The sequence below is a fragment of the Mus caroli genome, unplaced genomic scaffold (assembly GCF_978045245.1).
Source record: "Mus caroli unplaced genomic scaffold, Mus_caroli_1 scaffold_2, whole genome shotgun sequence".
Classification (NCBI taxonomy): Eukaryota; Metazoa; Chordata; class Mammalia; order Rodentia; family Muridae; genus Mus; species Mus caroli.
This window is the reverse complement of record NW_028227257.1, coordinates 120,767,910-120,788,333: the sequence shown is the minus strand read 5'-3', so window position 1 is coordinate 120,788,333 and position 20,424 is coordinate 120,767,910. Positions and strand designations below refer to the sequence as shown.

At 41.9% G+C, this 20,424-nt stretch overlaps 1 protein-coding gene across 27 annotated transcripts in view; it reads right to left on the bottom strand.

Annotated features, from left to right (window-relative positions):
* The window catches only part of Baz2b (bromodomain adjacent to zinc finger domain 2B), a 390,581-nt gene that overhangs the window by 7,333 nt on the left and 362,824 nt on the right, over window positions 1-20,424 (bottom strand). For 22 of the 27 annotated variants that reach the window (XM_085834857.1, XM_085834859.1, XM_085834860.1 and 19 more), the window contains 13 exons: window positions 19,912-20,052; window positions 17,815-18,069; window positions 16,689-16,903; window positions 15,280-15,354; window positions 13,450-13,693; window positions 12,125-12,187; window positions 11,017-11,161; window positions 6,836-7,491; window positions 6,025-6,301; window positions 5,697-5,852; window positions 4,958-5,118; window positions 636-946; window positions 105-240 (listed from right to left, as the gene is read on the bottom strand). In XM_085834857.1, the coding sequence (XP_085690983.1) occupies window positions 105-240; window positions 636-946; window positions 4,958-5,118; window positions 5,697-5,852; window positions 6,025-6,301; window positions 6,836-7,491; window positions 11,017-11,161; window positions 12,125-12,187; window positions 13,450-13,693; window positions 15,280-15,354; window positions 16,689-16,903; window positions 17,815-18,069; window positions 19,912-20,052 (2,835 nt within the window). The remainder of the gene's footprint in view (window positions 1-104; window positions 241-635; window positions 947-4,957; window positions 5,119-5,696; window positions 5,853-6,024; window positions 6,302-6,835; window positions 7,492-11,016; window positions 11,162-12,124; window positions 12,188-13,449; window positions 13,694-15,279; window positions 15,355-16,688; window positions 16,904-17,814; window positions 18,070-19,911; window positions 20,053-20,424) is intronic. The other 5 variants (XM_085834874.1, XM_085834875.1, XM_085834876.1 and 2 more) reach the window with 1 other exon arrangement.

Here is a 20,424-nt window from a genome sequence, read left to right as displayed (position 1 = left end):
CATTGCAACGGTAGAGTAATATATAGTTAAGAAAGATCTGGAGGTTGGGGAAAAAACAAGACAGAGGGAATCAGTCATAGTATGTCTTAAATGAGAACACTTACAACTTTCATAATTGATTTTTCCCATGCTATTGATCTCTGTAACTGCTGGATGCACAGGGCTACCTGCGCAGCACTGCGAGCTTCTGCTAAGGCCCTTCTCCAGACCCTGAGCCCTGGAGCAATATCCTCTTCAATTCTGCATTGAGATACAGAGAAATTGAGTAGGTCACGGCCACATTTATGGTCACTGAATGTGAAACAATCATCACACTGAAAGCCAAGCAATGACAAAAACATGTAACAGCCAATAAGTATAAAGTTTAAGCAACTAAATCTGATGTAGTGCACAGACTGGCTACGTGCCTTGAAGCTTAGTCACAACCAGATAAATGTAAGATCACTTTGCAGGATTATCAATGCACATAACAAAAAAAAAAAAAAAAAAAAAAGTTTTTACAAAGCACCATGCAAGTAGCATGATCCACGTGGATCACAGACATACAAGAAGATACATAGATAACAGGCAATAGAAAATAGGCTCCAATTAGCAAAGAAGCACGATAATTTGTCAAGTTAATCTCAATAACCTACCCGTCACCATCACCACTAATGGATGGTGCAGGAGCAGGGACAGTAACTGTGCCCACATTATCCAGTTTGATCTGAATGGTGGTACTTAAGGGGCTCTTCAGATACCTTCTCTCAATGTTCCGCTCCAAATCAGCCAGCCTGGTTACAGCTATATCTAGGGGGTTGTCACTCTTCCGAGCCAGTGCATGCGCACTGTTTTCTTCGTCACCAGTAAGTTCTCCATCATGCTCCTTGAACAACTTAGTAAGTGACTTATGTTCAAAATATACCAAGTCCTCCCTTTCCGATGCAGGCTCTGGACACATCCAACCCTATACATCAAGAAAATAATGTCATTACGGTTTCTTCTGACAATGTTAGATGGGTGAGTTACCTTTACTTAAAATTCAGCCGCGACCACCAGTAGATCCTAGGGATCTTTACTAAGAAGGTTTACCTTGTGTTTCTCAATGCTAGGTTAAAAAGGAAAAGCAGTTGGTGAGAAAAGTGTGTAAAAATTGACATTGGTGACATTAGTGATGACTTCCAGCAAAGGGTTGCCAAGGTTTAGACTAACAGTTCGCTAATGCTATGCTTATACTGCGAAGGGAATGGCCTGGTGGCCTGGGAACTTTTCTCTTGGTTTTAGACCACATGCCTTCCACTGCTCCCATGCAGGTCGGCATACCCACCACTTCCGTTGTGCTCCACGACTCGGTATATGCAATTGTCCTTGACCGTGAAGTGCTTCCCTGTCTTTCCCCAGTAAGTCCACTCACTCTGCAGCACCCATGTCAAGAGAGCATTCCCTGAAGGAAATCCTTCCCTCAACACCTTCAGGGGTGACATCCTCCCGCTAAAGGCTCCCCTGGGATCCCAAACTGCTCCAAGGCCTTGCTTGCCCTGGCTGTGCCTTCTTGACAGCGTGATGACTGCATTAACAGCCTTCTCCCCCTAAATCTCATGAGGAGGGCTGGTCCATGGGAGCCTTTACTTGTTTATTTCCAGCACAGCAAAAATAAAATAATGAGCCACTCACTCTATAGGAATTGATTGAATAAATGGTTTTATAACCAAGCCACTCACTCTATAGGAATTGATTGAATAAATGGTTTTATAACCAAGCTGGTCCTTTGTCAAAGATTACCCAGCTTTAACAAGTCCCAATTGCTGACATTCAAGTTCCTCAATCTATGGTTCTTCTCACCTCCCACTTGGACTTCCACACTGTGAGGACTCCATGCCTGGCTCCCCTCTAACAGGGGAAGTTCCCAGCTCCTGGTGCTGCCCACACTCCCACCTCTTACTGCACTATTTATTCACCTGGTTTCTGCCTGACAGTCTCATGCATCTTCTTACACATCTCAACTCTTCATGGCTGGGATTGAGCTCTTCCAAATACCCAGCAGAAACCAGTCCACTCTTTAAAATTCACACACAAAACTATACTTCTTTATGGAGAGTTACTGGAATGCGCCATGTGCTCACACCTTACCTTTCTACTACAAGGCAAGCTTTCTGGGACCCAGAGGCACATTTAATCCATTTATGTAGTCTCTGCCACCTGATTAAACCTCTTTAGAAACTATTCACGTAGTTTCTGCATTAGAACCAGATCGCTTCCTTTATCTCAACAGAACATTTACGTTTAGAAAAGAAGGAAGCATGGGGAGCCGTGCCCAGAGTCCTGCCGAGCTGAATGAAACAGGAGGGGTTGTGAGTTTGTGGGCTGCAAGCATCAGGCCCTGGCTAAGGCAGAGAAGGACTTAGGAGACACTGAAAGTAAATCCTTCCCACATTCTAAAAGGGAAGCAACATTGCTAAATAACAGAAACCTTGTAAATATAGGGTATTTTGATTTCTGCAAGGTCTCCAGCAAGACCACAGGCTGCGCATGCACATGAAGATGGCTAATATCAAGTGTCACTTTAGAAAATACCCTTTATGCCAGTGTGTAAAGGCGCACCATTTGATTTGTTCTGTTAAAAAAAAAAGTCTGAATAACTTAGCTGATTGATCGCTATAAATCCATAAGATTTAAAACTAGAAAGCACACTTCACGCTGGGTCACAGAGTCTGACGCAAGTAGTTCTGTGTGCTGGAACGCACACTCAGACAACACTAATAATAACACTACAACAAAGACATGCAAAGTTTAGCTTTGATATTTCAGCAACGAATCAGAAAAGAATATAGTATGTGAAAGAGGTTCAGGGATGTTTTCGCTGTGGCTCGTACTTAGTAACGTCTGTGGGTGGGGGGATGGTAAAAACTGCCACCAGTGCAGTTAGTGGTAACGAAGACAGAAAATCCCACGCAAACCTGTGCATATCTCCACATACATATATGAATTCAATAGCTGAGAAAGGTTGTACACCCTCGTGGCTTTCAGGAAACACCAGGACCTTGGAAACCATTTCAGAGGGCTCATGATGAAGGGGAAACAAATAGGAGACAGGAGAGCTATCTAGGGGATGGGGAGTCACAGGATTCTAGCATACTCAACACCAAGACTAGGGTCAGACTTTCCTACAATGCACAAAGAAAACATCAACAATATATTATAGACCAACAGCACGGTTTAATGTGCCTTCATAATGTCAAACTCCTTGGGCTAAAAATATTTTCTTTTTAAGAAAAAAATAGACACACACATACACACACACACACATCCTCAATAGATACTAAAAGATTTCATTATTACTTTTACCACTTTTCATCACTTAAAGACAATTCAAGACTAATAAAATTATAATTCAGTTCTTAGAATATTACAGCACCATTCACAACTAGCTCAATGACAACAAGATGCTAAGACACTCCACTTAAAACAGCCAATTCCACTTATTTTAGCTGCCGAGAATGCTAAAATGTTCTAACTACAAACATTGGCATGAAAGCCAGTGATGTGGTAGGGCCAAGCCATCCCATCCCATGTGACTGTTCCAGGCCAAACTCTATAAATGCCTGATGTGCTTTCCCAACCCCTGCTCAGTTAATATTGGCAAATTAAAATAAGGTGAAGGAAAATTAAAAGCACATGAACAAGAGAGGGCAAAATCAGAGTGTGGAACTCAGATACAGTGCACTACCATGCAAGGGGACTCTATTGAGTACACATTTCCTAGGCCCACGGCCTGATAACTGGTCTTCATACTAATAATATTATGCCACCAAGACAATCTAAATTACATTCATTACTCTGAATTTAAGGAGGCAGTGAAAGACATAAACTAACGGATCCAACAAACATGCTTAAAAAAATTATGGCACTAAATGGAATAATTTCCACTTCTCCAGAAAATTAACTTGAGTGGAAGAGTTCCTTTGTTGAAGATGCTAGATAAATGAGGCGTGTGGACAGTGCGCAGGCTGGGAGGGGGAGATGCCCTGCTTTACAGCACAATAGTTTTAGGAGGTAATGCATTTGCTAGTAATTACGCTCGTGGCAAAAAAAGGATATCATATTAGCTCTGGAAAATGACAGAACAGGAGACCTTCAGAACTAATTATGAAGCAAAATATAAATGACTGGGCAGGACAGTCTTATACCATACATTTTCCTTCTGAATAAAGTATAAATAGCATGTGAAGTGACAGAAGAGTCCTCAGTTTTCAAAATCTCTGCAGGTTTCTCTGCTTAGTCAACATGCAGTCAATACTCACCTATTTGAACAACCTCACCACTGCCCTCTTTTTAAACCTAAGCCTCATGCGCAGCAAGAAAAGCCTTCCTTCTGCCTTGCCTCGCTCAGCTCTGACCGCTGCTGTGACATGCCACACCCCTCAGATGACCTATGAGCTTGCATATCGATGTTCAGGGTGTGTCTGCGTTGTAAGAACACGAATCCTAATATGTCTGTATTGTCTTTGAATTTAAACTGTACAAAGTAAAATTGTGACATGTAACAGTTATAAATAAGGGGGTTCTTGGTCTTCCATGAAACACTACAGTAGGACTCTGATAAAATCTACAGGCAAAATTGTATTTCTCACGGTGAAAACAAAAATTCGCTTGAGGTAAAGAACTCCACACCAGAAAAGATTTCTGTAGATAGCACTGAGGAAACAGGGAGCTGTGGGGAACCACAGAGACTGTATAGGGCAAAGAGCGTAGTCTGCATACATGTTTGCCACTTAAAATGATGATCGGAGGATTACTTATATTGATTGAGCCTGCTTCCTTACCGTTAAGATGGGAGAAATTCACTCAGGACAGTTTTGATATTAACTGAAATAATGTATAACTATCTAGTACAATAACGAGTCTCTACTACGCATATAATAAAAGTTAATTACCTTCCGTTATCCTAACCCCAGATTTTATGCCGCGCCAGCTTTACCTTCACTTGCAAACTCGCTGACGCGACCCTCCGTTCCAAGTCCTCCACTTGCTGCAGTATGCTCAGGTCCAGCCCCATTGCTTGCTCTTCCACCGACCAGTTCTCCACTAGATCGCGGGTTACCTGATTTTCTTCATTTTCGTTTAATTCAATAATAGCGACTACATTTGAAAAGAAATCAGTTATTACATTTATTTTTCTAACCCACCCAAAAAACGATTTCTTCCCCTAAATAAGTAAAATGGTAGGGACCCTACATATATCAACTTTTCAAGATCTACAAATGTACTTGTGCACATGTAGGCAGTGAGCGACTGAGTAAGACACCCATCAAACTGTATGTGGACAGGTGCTAAAAACGATAGGTGATACAATTAGAGAAAAGCAATTAGCCATCCTTAAGCAACATTTAAGTCCGTGTGTGTGTGTGTGTGTGTGTGTGTGTGTGTGTGTGTGTGAGTCTGAGTGTGTGTGTACTGGAGAGGTTTCTCAGTGGCGAAAAGTATGAACTGTTCATCCCGGACTTGAGTTGGATTCCCAGTATGCAAATTAGGCACCACCTAATAATTCCAGCTCAGGGGGATCCAACACCTCAGGCCTATCTATGCACACACATATCCATACCAAGAATTAAAAGATAATTGGAAAAACAAAAAAGGTAGAGACATATTAAAACATTTTAGGGTAAAACAACGAGTTTTCATCATAAAATAAGAGTAGAAGTGTCTTGGGCACACACCGTCCTTGTTCCTGACACAGGCTTGGGTAATGTAATCCAAGTGCTTCTGAATTTGCTTTTGCAGCGCCTTTTCCCGGATCCCGCGGAGGTGTAGCACTTTGAGCAATGTCTTCAGGTCCTCGGGGTCAATGATTCTCCACCAACCAAACTGCATTTCTAAGTCAAGAGAGCACATACATAGTTTACATGATTTTTTAATAGAAAATAGTGGCATTAAGGAAATCTCAGGACTTGTTAGCTACACAAATCCATCGGAGATCCATTTATAGATGAGGAACTGTCACCACGAGATACAGCAAGTGACTGCAGGCCAGTGTGTTGCACCTACCTTCTGGGATAGGTTTGGGGCTAGGAAAATCTACTGGCTTTGCTACTTCAACAGCCACTGGCTGAGCGCTGGAGGGTCTTTCAGCTGGAGGGACTGGAGAGTCACTTTTACTTGAAGCAACACTGGAGGTCAGGAATGAACCGCTACCATTTCCTTCTGGCAGTCCCAGCCCTGAGCTGAGAGCAGGCAAAGGTGATGTAAATGGGACATTGGAAGCGAGCACTCCAGCAGGCCACCCACAGAACTGAAGTCCCATCATAGACACACCACCTTTCACCTGTAAAACACAACATTTCAAACGCAGATTAGGGTTCTGTTCATAAGGGCACCTAATACTAGGCCTGATATCCCTGGGGCCCACATGATGGAAAGAACCAACTCCTGCAAGTTACCCTCTGATATATAATAATAAAACATTTAAAAATGTTGCATAATAATAAAAACATTTAAAAAGCCAAATACCAATTCATCTAAACAGTTGGAGGAATGTTTAGAAATTATTTTTCAAATTCTAAAACTCTTACCTTTTTACCAGAGAAAACCTAACTCCATTAGCAACAATGTTACCTTTCATGTTGTATTTGTTCCTGAAGAGTAATTACATGTTTGCTATCCTGCAACTGTAATGAACTGAATATTAAGGTCAACCTAGACACTGGTTAGACATTAGCGGTGCCAATGAAGCTTGGTGACAGAAATCCTGGCTGCTTGGGATTTCAGGCCTGTTAGGATATTTTAACTTTGATCTCTGTGAAGATCACTAAGGGTTCAGTGCGGTGCTGGCACAGTGTGTTTTGTCAGCATCACTAACCTGAAGAGGCGACAGAGCAAATGGGTTCAGTCCAGGGGGGCTCTGAACAGAAGAGGGTCCGAGCAGTGCAGCTGGGGCCGGCGAAGGTGACTTAGATGGTGGCTGAGACTGAGGAGTCACCAAAGTGGTGGACAGGTCAGCGTGGGTCAGGGACGTGTCATCACAAGGTGTTTTTGGCAAAAGGCTAAACCACTGCCTGTTCTTTTCAGTCAGTGTTTTTAACAGCTGGTCATTGGGGAGAGGACTGTAGAACTTCCCACAACTGCCAGAGCCCGAGCTAAACAGACTGGCGTCTGTCTTTCCCACGGGGCTCTGTGCTGCTGTTGCTGAGGGAACGCTCCCCAGTGGATGCTTCCCGCTGTTCTGATGAGACAGTGGGCCCCCGTTTGTACTAACATTCACTTTTGGGGGGGTCATAACATCTGACTCAGGAGGCATTTTAGCTACCTCCAAAAGCTTGCTTAACTTGGAGAAAGAGCCTGGTTTCTGAAGAAATAGATTTGTGTTATCTTTCTCTTTCGGGTCGTCTTTCTGCTCGCAGTGATCTCTAATGGAACAGCTTAATGTCTCCGCAGAAGTCTCGAATACTTCTTCTTTGATCTGGAGACTCTCTGCCTTTTTAAGCTTTTCTTTTTCTTTTGCAATTTCTTCTAGGCCTACAAAAGTAAAAGATTCTATTAAAGCAAATTATTACACAACAAACCACTAGTGGAGTTAAACTGTATTATTCACCAAATCATATGTATATGTAAGCAAACTCCTGTATTATCTTATATTATCTGCATTTTTTCCTACGGAATTTCTTTCACTCATTAGAAACTTAGTATATATTTGCTATAAAGATTAAACTATGGGGGCTGGGGAGATGGCTTGGGGGGTAGGAATGTTTGCTGTGCAACTGTGAGGACTTGAGTTTGAATCCCAGCACCCACATAAAGAATGGGCATATATGACTGCGCATGTGTGGAATCAAGTGTTGGAAGGCAGAGCAGGGAGCTCCTAGGAGTCTGCAGCCAAGAAAGGCAGCAGAAACAGTGAGCTCCTCGTTCAGTCAGGGACCCCAACAGAAGACAATAAAATCAAGAGAGGTAAAGAAAGACATCCAATGTCCTCCTCTGCCTTCCACATGCATGGCACAGACACACACACAACACATAACCCTGTCCTAAAGGTTCAATCATTAAAAACAAAATCTGCAGAGTGAAAACCACTAGATCTACATTAACACTCCAAGGAGTTCATCACTAGATCTACATTAACACTCCAAGGAGTTCACCACGAACCTCTCAGCCTATGTAATCTGAAAAAGGGAACCCGATCTAGACTAGCTGCTTAAATTAATTGGAAATATCAATAAATATATAACTACATCTACATGATTCTAAATGGATGACATCATGACTGACCTGTCACGAGACCAGGCAGAGCGTAACTGCCACTATTAACAATACATGATATGTATTTTCATTTTTTATTGTATTTTTTTCATATCTATTTTCTTGGGCAAATTCTTTAAAACATGCAACTTAAGCTATATACTTGTAACAGTTCTTGAAGCATACTTGGATCAACTGTACCCCAAATACACTTGTACCAGAAGCACACAAGGGTAGCTAGTTTTCTACATCCTCAACAAAATTGTATGCTATCAATATTTTTTCCTTGCCAATGCGCAGGAGCTAAAACACTAATCCGGATCACATCTGATCACTGGCTGACTAATTATCTTTTTATGATTTATTATTTCTTCTATGAATGCCAAATGATCCAAAGATGGTTTAAAAGAACTCTTAAAACAATAAATCTAATAATTCTATCAGAAAAGTAACAGACTTTCAGGTTACAATATTCAGTCATGAAGAGTGCAGTCCCTATCCACTCAGCCTTTCTTCTCCTCAGCAGTAGTCATGTTTAATCAATTCTATGTATGTACAACTTCCTTCTAGAAGTCACACATACCATTTAGTATCTAGCTTCTGGTGTTCATCATTTTTCATATTTATTTCTCATTTGAATGGCTTCTTTGGAGACACATTTGTTTATGTCCATTTTACATTGTGTGTATGCATGTGTGTGAACATATGTGTATGTGTGTGCTGCTTATGGTTTGCAGTACTGCATAAATAGAATCCTGTAAACTCCTCTGCAATATAGGATAAAATCCCAAATCCTTTCTAAGGCCTCAGCATTCTATAAGATCTGAGTGAAAACCCCTATAATCCCCACACCATTGGCCTTTCACCCCACTTTCTGCTTCTCAGTGTGTTAAGACTTTCCTTCAGGCCTTTGTGCTTTCTGATCTCTTGCAGGATAGTGTTCTATCTACTATTTCTTGGCCTCTGTGTCTACAAGAGCTGTTTCTTCTCACTCACCTTGGAATACTTCCTTTAAACACACTGAGTTAAACCATTAAACACACTGATCTCCCTTTTAGTCCTCCCCTTGTGTGTCCAGTGGACTTCAAGCCAATAAGCTCTCCTTACCATGGGGCCACTATAAAATAAAGGGTTAATACATGTCGAAGCGATGGCACTAGAGGACGGAGTTGGGGCCGCAGCTACAGTGCGCTGACAGCCAGCACTGCTGTGGCGTGCATTGGGCACCTAGGTTCAGCCCCTCAGAGTGTGGAGCATGTTTAATTCTCTCTGAAGCTCTAGTGAGAGCATCCCATGGCAAGAAGTGCCAGGAGTTTCGTTGTGATCATCTGCATGACACAGGGTGTCATTTGTCACCAGGTCTTGGGAAACATTTAAAAGCGCTCACTCACATCCTTCTCTTGACTTAGCTTCGAATTGGAATGAATTCTATAGATCATACTAATTCTTCTTCTGGGCAGCTCAGACAGTTGGGGACTAATGCGTGAAATAACCACACGCAGCTTACTAACCCAAGTGTGCTTGTTGGCTGTGAGCTCACAGTCACAGAGTCACCCCTCGAGCCACATTTGGGTCTGAAAGAAAATGTACAGGGAAAGGATGTGTCTGGAAAGGTGAGGGGTTCCTCCAAGGAAACTGCAATTCTGCGTTCTCTCTCTCTTTCTCTCTCTCTCTCTCTCCTCCTCTTCCTCTTCCTCCCTTCCTCTCTCTAACTAACTAAGATGTTGAGAGTTTACACAAGGCTTTTATTTAAAAACAGTGGTTCATAAAAACGTGTTTCGTTTACACTTTCTACTGTCTTCTATATGGTTGATCAATCCTCTCCCTCTACAGGAGACCAACCCTCTGTCCTCTCCCCCACCCACTTCTTGCTATGGTTCAGCCCAAGGTAGTCTCAAGCTCTGGGCCTCTCAAGCGCTGGGATTATAGAAATGAGCTACGGTGCCTAGCTATGAATTGTTCTATGTGTCACATGTGTCAAGAGCCAGCCCCTGGGATTTACAAGTGCTGACACGACCCTTGTGTCCCATCAGGATTTTGACATTTAGCAGTGCTAAGCTGGTACGTTCCGAAAAGCTGAGCTCAATGAACTTTCCTCAACACAGACTTTTTTTTTCCCCTGAGACAGGGTTTTTCTCTGTGTAGCCCTGGCTGTCCTGGAACTCACTTTGTAGACCAGGCTAGCCTCGAACTCAGAAATCCACCTGCCTCTGCCTCCGGAGTGCTGGGACTAAAGGCATGCGCCACCACCACAGGGCTCAACACAGACTTTTAAGCTGGATCACATGGTTCATGGAATGGGATGGGTTAAAGGAGAAATATCAAAAATGAGTGGTGACACCAGACCCAAGGAAGGAAGTCATCAGGTGCCCACAAATTTCAAACATGAACAAGATTTTCAACTGAAATGAAGACCTTACACTTACTGTTCTGTGATTCTGATAGGGTGATGGCCCAAGACTCAAGGAAAAGAGATCATGCAGCAGACTCCTAAGAGTAAAGGCGGGAGGACTGCTGCCGGCAGTACAAGACTCACGTGCTTGGTAGCCAAAAAAAAAAAAAAAAAAAAAAAAAAAACAAAAAAACAAAACAAAACAAAAAACAAAAAAAACTGCCATGGGCATGAAGGAAGCCCGGACCCCAGACCAGTGAAGGTGGCTTCAGGAGAATGGGGACACAGGGACTGAATATTCACTACACTCAGTCATAAAGCACTCTTGATTAAGGAAGGACACAGACACAGAAGCAGTGACAAGCTTTTGAAACCCCCCACAATATCTCATTTAGGAGATCAGTAGTTCCTACCTTCACCACTTTCCATGCCTTCTACAAAAATCCCTCCACATTGAGGGAGAATCCAGTATCTGCGTCGGTACCGATCCTGACCAAACATCATCGAGCGTAGTGAGTGAGAAGCATCAAAGAGCTTTCGTCTGTACTGGCTCTGTTGCTGTGGAAAAGCCGTCCACATGATTACATCGCAGACACTGAGTGCACTGTACATCCACTATGCCACCCTACTGCACAGCAAAGCGAGAAATGTTGCATTCCCAATGCAGGGATGATTCCAAAACAAACGAGGAGAACAAAGACCTTAGGTTCAAGTAGGGCTTAAATGGTAAGTCTAATTTACCAGGATCTTCGTAACAAAACTACGATTGCAGATGCCATCAAACATTACTAAGCCAAAGCAAATAGGCCAATTCCAGTGTACTGCCAACAACACTTCTGCATTAGTTAATCGTGCTCACATCTGCTTAGCTTTATACGAGTGCTTTGTCAACAATGACTAATTTCTGACATACAGCCAGGGGTTAAATACAGACACAGGAGGATACAGGCATTTCATAGTACTTAAAAACTAACTGTTCTGCCACGAGTCTGAAGGAGAGGGGGCTTCGAGGGGGGAAAGAGAAGGAAGAAATGATGTAATTGTCATCACACCCTCTCCACACATTTTTCTTATAAAAAGACTCAGTTTAAATTTTATTAACGATATTGGGATACAGAATATAATCAATAATAAAGACATAAATATACAGTTTATAAATCTAATGTAAATGGAACATAAATACCCAAATGTAAAGTGAAATGCAAATAACCAAACTATTACTATGAAACATATAGAAATTTGAGTAATAAGTTCCCAGAGATTATATCTTTACTGAAACTTTAAAGTTACAATTTGAAGCACCTGGAACGCGCCATAGCTTTGGATACACACAATGCATTCAGAGTCTTTGAACACTAGCATTGAGCCTGTGAGGCATAAGAGGGGACCTGTACAGAGTTCTTCTGTTTAGTAACTTATATAGAGAGCTTGCTTTTACTTAGCAGTCAGAAAAGCGACCCCCTTTCAACACGGATTTTAGAACACTGCACACACAAGTGGACACGGGTCTCAAGTGCTTACTTTGCTCAGTTTTTCAATCTGTTTTTCTAGCTCCTCAACGCTGGCTGTTTGGTCACCTTCATCCTAAACATAACAAAATGCAGTTATTTACCTGCTAGAAAGTTTCATTTTCCAAATACACGAACGTATCAAACCCACATACACACGCACACACACACATACACACACACATGCACACACACATGCACTCACACCCACCCACACCCACCCCATACACACGCGCACGCACGCGCACACACATACATACACACACACCTACATTATATATAAATTACATATAAAGTAGTAAACGAGGATGCACAAGGTCTCAAGGGTCTCTTCTGAGGGTATTTGTCTTCATTTTTCTGTTTGCAGCGCTGAGGGCTTTACAGATACTACAGAAGTGTCTCAGCATTGACCTGCCTGAGCTGTGCCCTCAGACCAGCGCTTGTTTAATGGTAGTGCTTAAAGATAAAAGTGAGGGCTGTGTCTACACACACTAAACATCTTCCCTATCACACCAATTAACATTCTATATCTATTCTGTATATTAAAAAAAAAATACCCAAAACAACCAAACTTCTTCACTCATGGTGAGGGCTCAGTGCCGTCTCCATCTTTAGTAAGGTTGCCCGAAACTAATGCTGGACATATACATCATTTTCACTAAGCCTGATAAAGCCCTTTAAGGCAAGAGCAGTGAGCAGGTATAGCACGGTGTGCCAGTGGTGTGAGAGATCTGATGATCAATCTACACAGATCTAGGGAGGACTGGAGGGAAGATGATACTCATGTGTTCCTAACAGCAGGGACCCACTCAGAGCAAATGCAGTTAGTGATTTCATGATAGTCAAACATCGTGAGGAAGACTGACACAAAGCAAGATGCCAACCATGTCATCAGGTGACACCAGCCTAGGGGACCACTGTCAGACGCCTGCTGAGTGCAGTGTCTGTACACACAAAGCACACACAGTTCCTTTCCTTCCGTCCAAGCGTCCTTCCATCGACAGCCATGGCACTGACTGACTTGTTACTTGATTAGCACAAAACAATTTAAGAGACAACTTCAACAGTACTTTCAGGCTGGGAGCATGGCATGGACAAGCCTGATTGGGGGAGGAGAGGAGGAAGACAAAGGAAGATGGGTGGGGGGAGACAAAGGAAGATGGGGGAGGGAGGAAGAAGAAAAGGAGGAGGAGGAAATCATCTTCAGATGAAGAAACCAGGGCAAGTAAATGTTACAAACTGAATTAATGATAAGCCCACGGCCTTCTATTTCGTGTTGTTTTTCGGCAGGTTGCATCGCTTCTGTTCCCACTTATACATGAACCTGACATGGATTACCTCATCTTCACAGATATCGGTCTTCTTTCCTTTTTTGTCATCTTTATCTTCCTCATCTTCCTCATCCTCATCAGCTTGGTCGTCGCTGTCATCATCGTCATCATCATCATAATCGCTGTCTCCTCCCTTCCTTCTCCGCTTGCGTCCTGGTGTGGGTGTGCCCAAGGGGTGTTGTTCTTCCCCGAGGTCAATGCCCCCTGAAGCGTCTCTCTTGCCTGTTTTCTTAGCATGAATTATCCTAAGCCTTTAAACATCAGAAGGCACAGAATAAAAAGGTACTCTTGCCCCCATTAAGATCATAATTCTCATGTGGTCAATGCTAGGCTTTCCGTTTCCCTTCTTTCTGAGGTACCGAGGATTCAACTCACTGCTTCTTAGTCATCAACCACAAGGTGCAGGCCCCACCAGGCCTTGGCGTCCTAACTGAGTCTTATTTAGTAGGTTAGCTGGCCTAGACATTTGTGATCCTCCTGCTTTCTCCTCCTAAGTGCGGGGATTACAGACAAGCAGGGACACAGCCACATGATAAGCTGAGTCTTAAACAAGAAAAAATGGTACTCAGCAATTTATCAATGGCAGTAAAAAAAGTATAAGAAAAATTAAGACATATGTTTCCACAAGTTACAGAATATATAAAGTTCTATGAACCACCTTGTGGTAATTAGAAGACATTAGACCAACAAAACTCTGAATATCTCTATCAATGTTCAAATGATACTTCCTAATTTCTTTTTTTCAATAATTCATTAATATTTTTATGAATTATTATGAATTTCATTTGCATTGTTATTTTGCCCGAATGTCTGTCTGTGAAGGTGTCAGATTCCCTGAAACTGGAGTTAGAGACGATTTTGAGCTGTCATTGTAGGTGCTGGGAACCGAATCAGAGACCTCTGGCAGAGCAGCCAGGGCTCTTAACCACCAAGCCATCTCCCTAGCCCCCAATTCTTCCTGATTTCTATACTGTGTGCCTGACTAAATTCCAGTTCAAATTACTGCAAAGAAACTAATCTTGTAATCTTTTTAAAAATTCAGTTGATTAGTTTTCATTTTATGTGTTTTCCCTGAATGTATGCATGGGCACTACATTGAGTGCCTGGTACCCACAGAGGACAGAAGAGGGCACAGGTGTCCTGAAACCGGATTTACAAATGGCTGCAAACCACCATGTAGGTGCTGGGAATTGAACTCAGGTCCTCTGCAAGTGCAGTAAGCACTCTCAACCACTGAGCCATCTCTCTGGCCCCCAAACTGCTCTGCCTCTGATTGTTTGTTTTAATTGGGGAACAGGTACCTCTATGTAACCCAGGCTGCTCTTAAACTCTGGATCTTCCTGCCTCAGCTTTCTAAATGCTGGGATTATAAGTATACATCAAAATCTTTGAGAACGATTCCCTTTCACAGTTAATAAATGTACTGGTTCCTGACTGGAGAGGAATTAAATTTTAATGATGAATAATTGTTCTTAGATTTTTGTAGAGGCAGTTTTAATAAACTCACTAAGAAAAAGGATAGTCTCAGGTATCAGTAAGACAGAAGCAATATGGTAGTGACAACAATAGTGGAAAACATGGCCTCCTTCAGAGAGGGAAAAAAAGAAGAAAGAAAGACCTCTTTTATGTTTGAAGCATGAATTCAATAAATCTAATTCTTTTTTTTTTTGTCGGCTATAGACTCTGAACAAAAGTTTTATTAACTGTAGAGTCCATCGTTAGTTTACTATGCCAGATTAAGCAGTATCTTTCCGGTCACAAGAGTTTAAATTCCATCTTTCCAGCCCACCAGCCTCCCAGAGTCTCACACTACCAGCAGGACAGCACATTAACTTACTTGCGGAGTTTACCTTCCACCATCCATTTATCTCTTCTCAAGTTAGACATGTAGTCAATGTTCTTGTCAATCTCACTGCCAATACAAAAATGCATGAGGAGATACAGCCATGTGTGCAAGGTACCCTCTTAGTGGGCATAATCACCTATTTTAGTAGGTAAAATGATACAACACCATTCCACTGCTACACGGCTTTATGCACACATGGGCATTTACTTTAAGAAGCAACCATTTCTTCATTAGATACAATATTGCTATTAGGAAATTTACTTTGGCTTCAAAAATAGAGCGCTGTGATACCATTTCACAATTGTTCATAAAAACAGCATTCTCATGTGGTTGGTATATATTGAAGGAGTGATCATTTCCAAGTTCGTCTTGGAAATGAGGTTGTACACGGATATTTATTTAAGTGTAAACACTTACTGGTTCACAGGGAATATCACTTTACACATGCCCAAATGGAAACTAAAGTGTGGTGTTAGGTGGTGGTGACAGACTAGTGCTGCCTCTATTCTTCTGAAACAGCAAATGCTAGTGCTCTCTGTATGCTGAGTTTACATGCGTGTACAAACATCTGAAGAGCCACTCAGCATTAGCACTGTTATCATGCTTATGCAAAGTCCAAGAATTCCCTCAGTCAAAGCTGTACATTCTTGGAAATACTCCCAAAGAATACAAGAAGTAAGTAACAATCATGTTAATATATCATAGCTAAGATATGGACAGAAGCCTTAACATGCCCACTAACGCCACAAATAAATGGCACCAAATATTTTCAAACACTGTTTTTAAAGGTAAAAGACTAAAAGTAATGTATTTCAATTTTTTAAACAAATGAAGACCAAGCACAGGATGAATGGTGAAGCTGAGAAGCCAGAACTTGAGATGCTAACTCTTTCATTCATAAAAAGTACTAGAGTACCAGATGGACTTGGAATCTTAAATGAGATTAAGTACTTTTGAAAAAAAAAGGAGTAAACTAATTCACTGGCAAGCTAGTAATGGAGGGTTATAGGAGCACACAACCAAGTAGTGGCTGAGTCAGTCTATGGATTTCTAAGGGAAATCGGGTCCTTAGAGATGTCAAGGAATGGAAGTTCTGCACTGCTATCATGGTTCTGGATTCCAGCACTGTACCAAACAATAAAACAAAATTTCCACCACACGAAGAATTAGCAAAATGCTTAAACAACACAGGGCATAAAGACTACAGAGTTCAAATATACAGAAAGATCATTATTTTCAATAGAGCACATAGAAATAAATTGAAATAGTATTGATGGCATCTCTAAATGATGATTTATGATTTTGATTTTCTTCTTGGTGCTAGTCTGTAACTCCAAAGTTTTCTATAAGCAATTTGGCTATCTCCCTATGCTCTTCAAAACAGGAAAGAGCTGACTTACCTTACCACACTCTTGCTGCATGCCAGCTCGTTAATGAGGAAGGCCAGGATGGACGCTTTCTGTGCTGGAGTGTGAGCCTGAAAAGCTTTAGTCTTCAGGCTCTCAGCCAGCTCAGTCTGTCCACAGTGGGCCTCCATGAAAATCTGCAAAACCTCGGACACATTGTCTCGATTCACACCAACATTCAGCAAATGTTCTCCCAGAGCTGTTTTTGCCTATGAAATTTGGCATTTTTATCAGTGTTTACCATAGTCATTCATGAAAAAAAAATAATGTTAAAATATTAGTTTATATACTCTAGATGTTATTGATAGGACTTTATCACAGATTTGGAGTGGAGATAAAAACAGATAAAATGATAAATAAATATTTGAGTGTTCATTCTGTTCTGTCCCCTTGTTAAGCTCTTACTTAATTCAGGTACAGAGAAGAACCTGAACCTAGGCAGCAAACAGATGACAATCAAGTCAATCAAGCATTCTTTGTCTCCAAAGCTGTTTTCTAACTCCTGGCAGAGTAAGGCTGATCAAAGGCATGGTGACTATTTTACCGCTTTATGTACGGCACATGTTTTATAGGTAAGACCAACACATAGGCATACGGGGAGACCACTGCATCTGAAAGCTTATCCTTTTACCATCCTATCTAAAGCCAAACTCCCTGGAGTGTGCATGTGAGCAGGAGAACAGACCACTGGGAACAGGGAGTGCCTATGACCACTACAGAGTCAGCACCTTAACCGATGATTCGACTTATCGTTCATAGCAACTGACAAAGGAAGACTTAGAATAAGCATGCAAGTTCTAAGTCCTTCATAAATTATGAATTCTGTTTTTTACATACATCACTGGACTATTTCCTTAAATTGACTGGGACTTTGCCTATAGCTAGAGCAATAGAGAGTAACTGAGAGACGGTCTGGTTGATACTCTTAAGGTCTAGCAAGATTCTTCTACATTTGCTAATTGCAACCTATTATAAATCTCCATTAATTCCAAGACATATATATATAGGGAAGCAATGAGATAGAGAGAAATCAACACAGTCTTCTGCTACCATGAAAGTTAACTAGAAACGCATGTAGAGTACACACTTAAAACAGTTGGTTATAGTTTGGAGTTTTTACCTTGTATCCTGTAATTAGACCTGGATCACATACAGCAGCTGAGAGGAGCCTCACAAGCAAGTCTTGTACTTCACCCATGCTGTCCCCTATATTTAGCAATCCCTCTTGAAGAACACTGAGGTTTGGAACATCAATATTCACATCAAAGCCCAAAACTTTACCAAAGTTTCGTAAGAACTGCACCACCATGAGACAGTCTGAAAATGTGGTTCCAGAGAGCACAAGTCCCGGGATGCGAGGCCACTCTGGCAAGGGCTGCAAGCAGAACACAGGTAAAATTGAAAAGTTTAAAAATCAAACCAGGACCTTATTTGTACATACAGTATTATGTATGAATTCAAGTGTATGCACACATGTTGACACCAAGTGCCTTCCTCAGTTGCTCTCTACCTTATTAAACATCTATCAATCTATCAATCTATCTATCAATCTATCTATCTATCTATCTATCTATCTATCTATCTATCTATCTATCTATCAATCATCCATCCATCCACCTACATTCCTACCTGTTTGTGTTCTACATGTACAGATATGAGCATACAAGTTACTGGTCTGTCTGTCTGTGTTGCATGTATGCAGGTATGTGCATGCAACAATGTGCCTGTGGTGGTCAGAGAACAACTTGTAGGAGTAGATTCTTTCCTTCTATCACATGGGCTCTGGAGGATCGAATTCAAATTGTCAGGCTTGATCGCAAACACTTTCTCATTGAGCAATCCCACCAGCCATTCCCCACATTTATGCACACACTTCACTTTTTGAAACAGAGCTTCCCACTGAACTGGATGCTCATCAATTTGGCTAAGCTGGTTGGCCAGGGAATTTCTTCCTCTTCTGTTCTGGGTTTAACTAAATATATTTTTGATAATTCACATGATTTAAGTGAAAAGAGAAGTTGCAAGAAAATAGCATCCAGTTCGAATTTTAAAAACCTGCTCACTGTAAGCTTAATAAGTGTGTTAGCTAACTTACAGGAAAGACCCATGCTAGTTAGGAAAATGTAAACATCCAAACACATGAAACTAGTAAGTTTACATTAACTTTTGTCTTACAAGGTATGCTAACTAAACTGAATACAGATACACACATGCAGACAGACACACACACACACACAATATAACCCTTAAGAGGCACTAAACATTTGCATTAAGCATGTTACCAAAGGAGACTGGATAAACCAGGTGATAACAGGAGGCTATGGCAGAACCATACATGAGGCTAGCATAGACCAGGCACAGTGAAGTACTGTGGGGCAGTTAGATAGTACACAATAGTCATACAATCTTCTACAAGCACTATAGTTAGCTATACTTAAAATTAAGCATATGTCTACTCCAGTAGAGCGCGTCATGCTGGTTCCAAGGTCATTCTGATCATAAAGATCACATAAAGAACAGCCACTCTCGGGCACTGCAGCAAAGCTGCATTTGCCTGTGAGACTGTGGAAGAGAAGATGTGGGATTCTGTAGTGGGACACAGTTTCTTGGATTTCAAGGTGATAAGGGGCACGGCTTCTATAGCAGACAAACTGGCTTCAATACACAGCTGCTTGTGAGCTGTGCGATCAAGGGCAAGTGTCTTCTTTTGTCTCTGTTTTTCACCAATAAATGGAGACAAATAGGAAGGAGCTCTGTGGGACTCTGCTGAGGACCAGATCAAAACAGGTCACTCAAGGGGTTCATGTAGCACAGTCCCAAGGGGTTCGTGTAGGTACTCAGCACAGTACCAAGGGGTTCCTGTTGGTACTTAGAACAGTACCAAGCATGTAGTAAACACCTCCTTTAAAGGTTGGCTAACAGCTACGTTTCTGCTAATGTACCGGAGAATTCATAGCTCACTCTAACTCACTAAGGACTCAGTGGTGTGAAGCCTTTCTGTGCCTCAGTGTCTGCGCAGTGTAAGATAGCCACGGAGCACATCTGCTTCCCTAACCTTTCCTTGCTGGTTTCCATGGCTTAGTTATGAAAACTGAGAGGTTTTCAGTGACACAGTGGCTGCCACCACAGGGACAGTTGACCTAGGCTTGGAAACTAATGGTTGTCCTGGAAAAAGGGACCTGGTGAGACAACTGGAGGAGGGCATGGCAGGAGTCACCTTTTGGTCTGCTAAGCACATGTCTTCCTTGGGTTTCTTTAGCTCCTTCGCCATCTCTAACTCCAGTCTCCGCTGCTCTAGTTTGCGTTCCTTATTCAATCTTTTCTCATCACGTTTCTCTTGCTTCAATCGTTCTTTTTCCTTAAAGACAAAATCATGCACACGAGCATTTAATCCTTACAAGTGTTTGAAAACACTCTAGTGGATGTATTTCAACAGTGATCAGATTATTATTATTTCAACGAACAAAATCACCCTAGGAAGCCTATGGAACAAGTTTAGATTACACAGCAACACGACTTACTCTGTTTTAAGTATCCCAACCTCTGGGTACCTTAACAGGCCTGAGCATATGTGCACATCTGTGTGGCTCTGCTCAGTTCTCACCTCAGCCATACGCTCCCGGGCCCCTGAGCTGAGTTGTAGGCACTTACAGGCTGCCTGATGTGGGCACTAGAAACTGACCATGGTCCTCTGCAAGAGCAGCATGCATCCTGAACCACCGAGCCATTC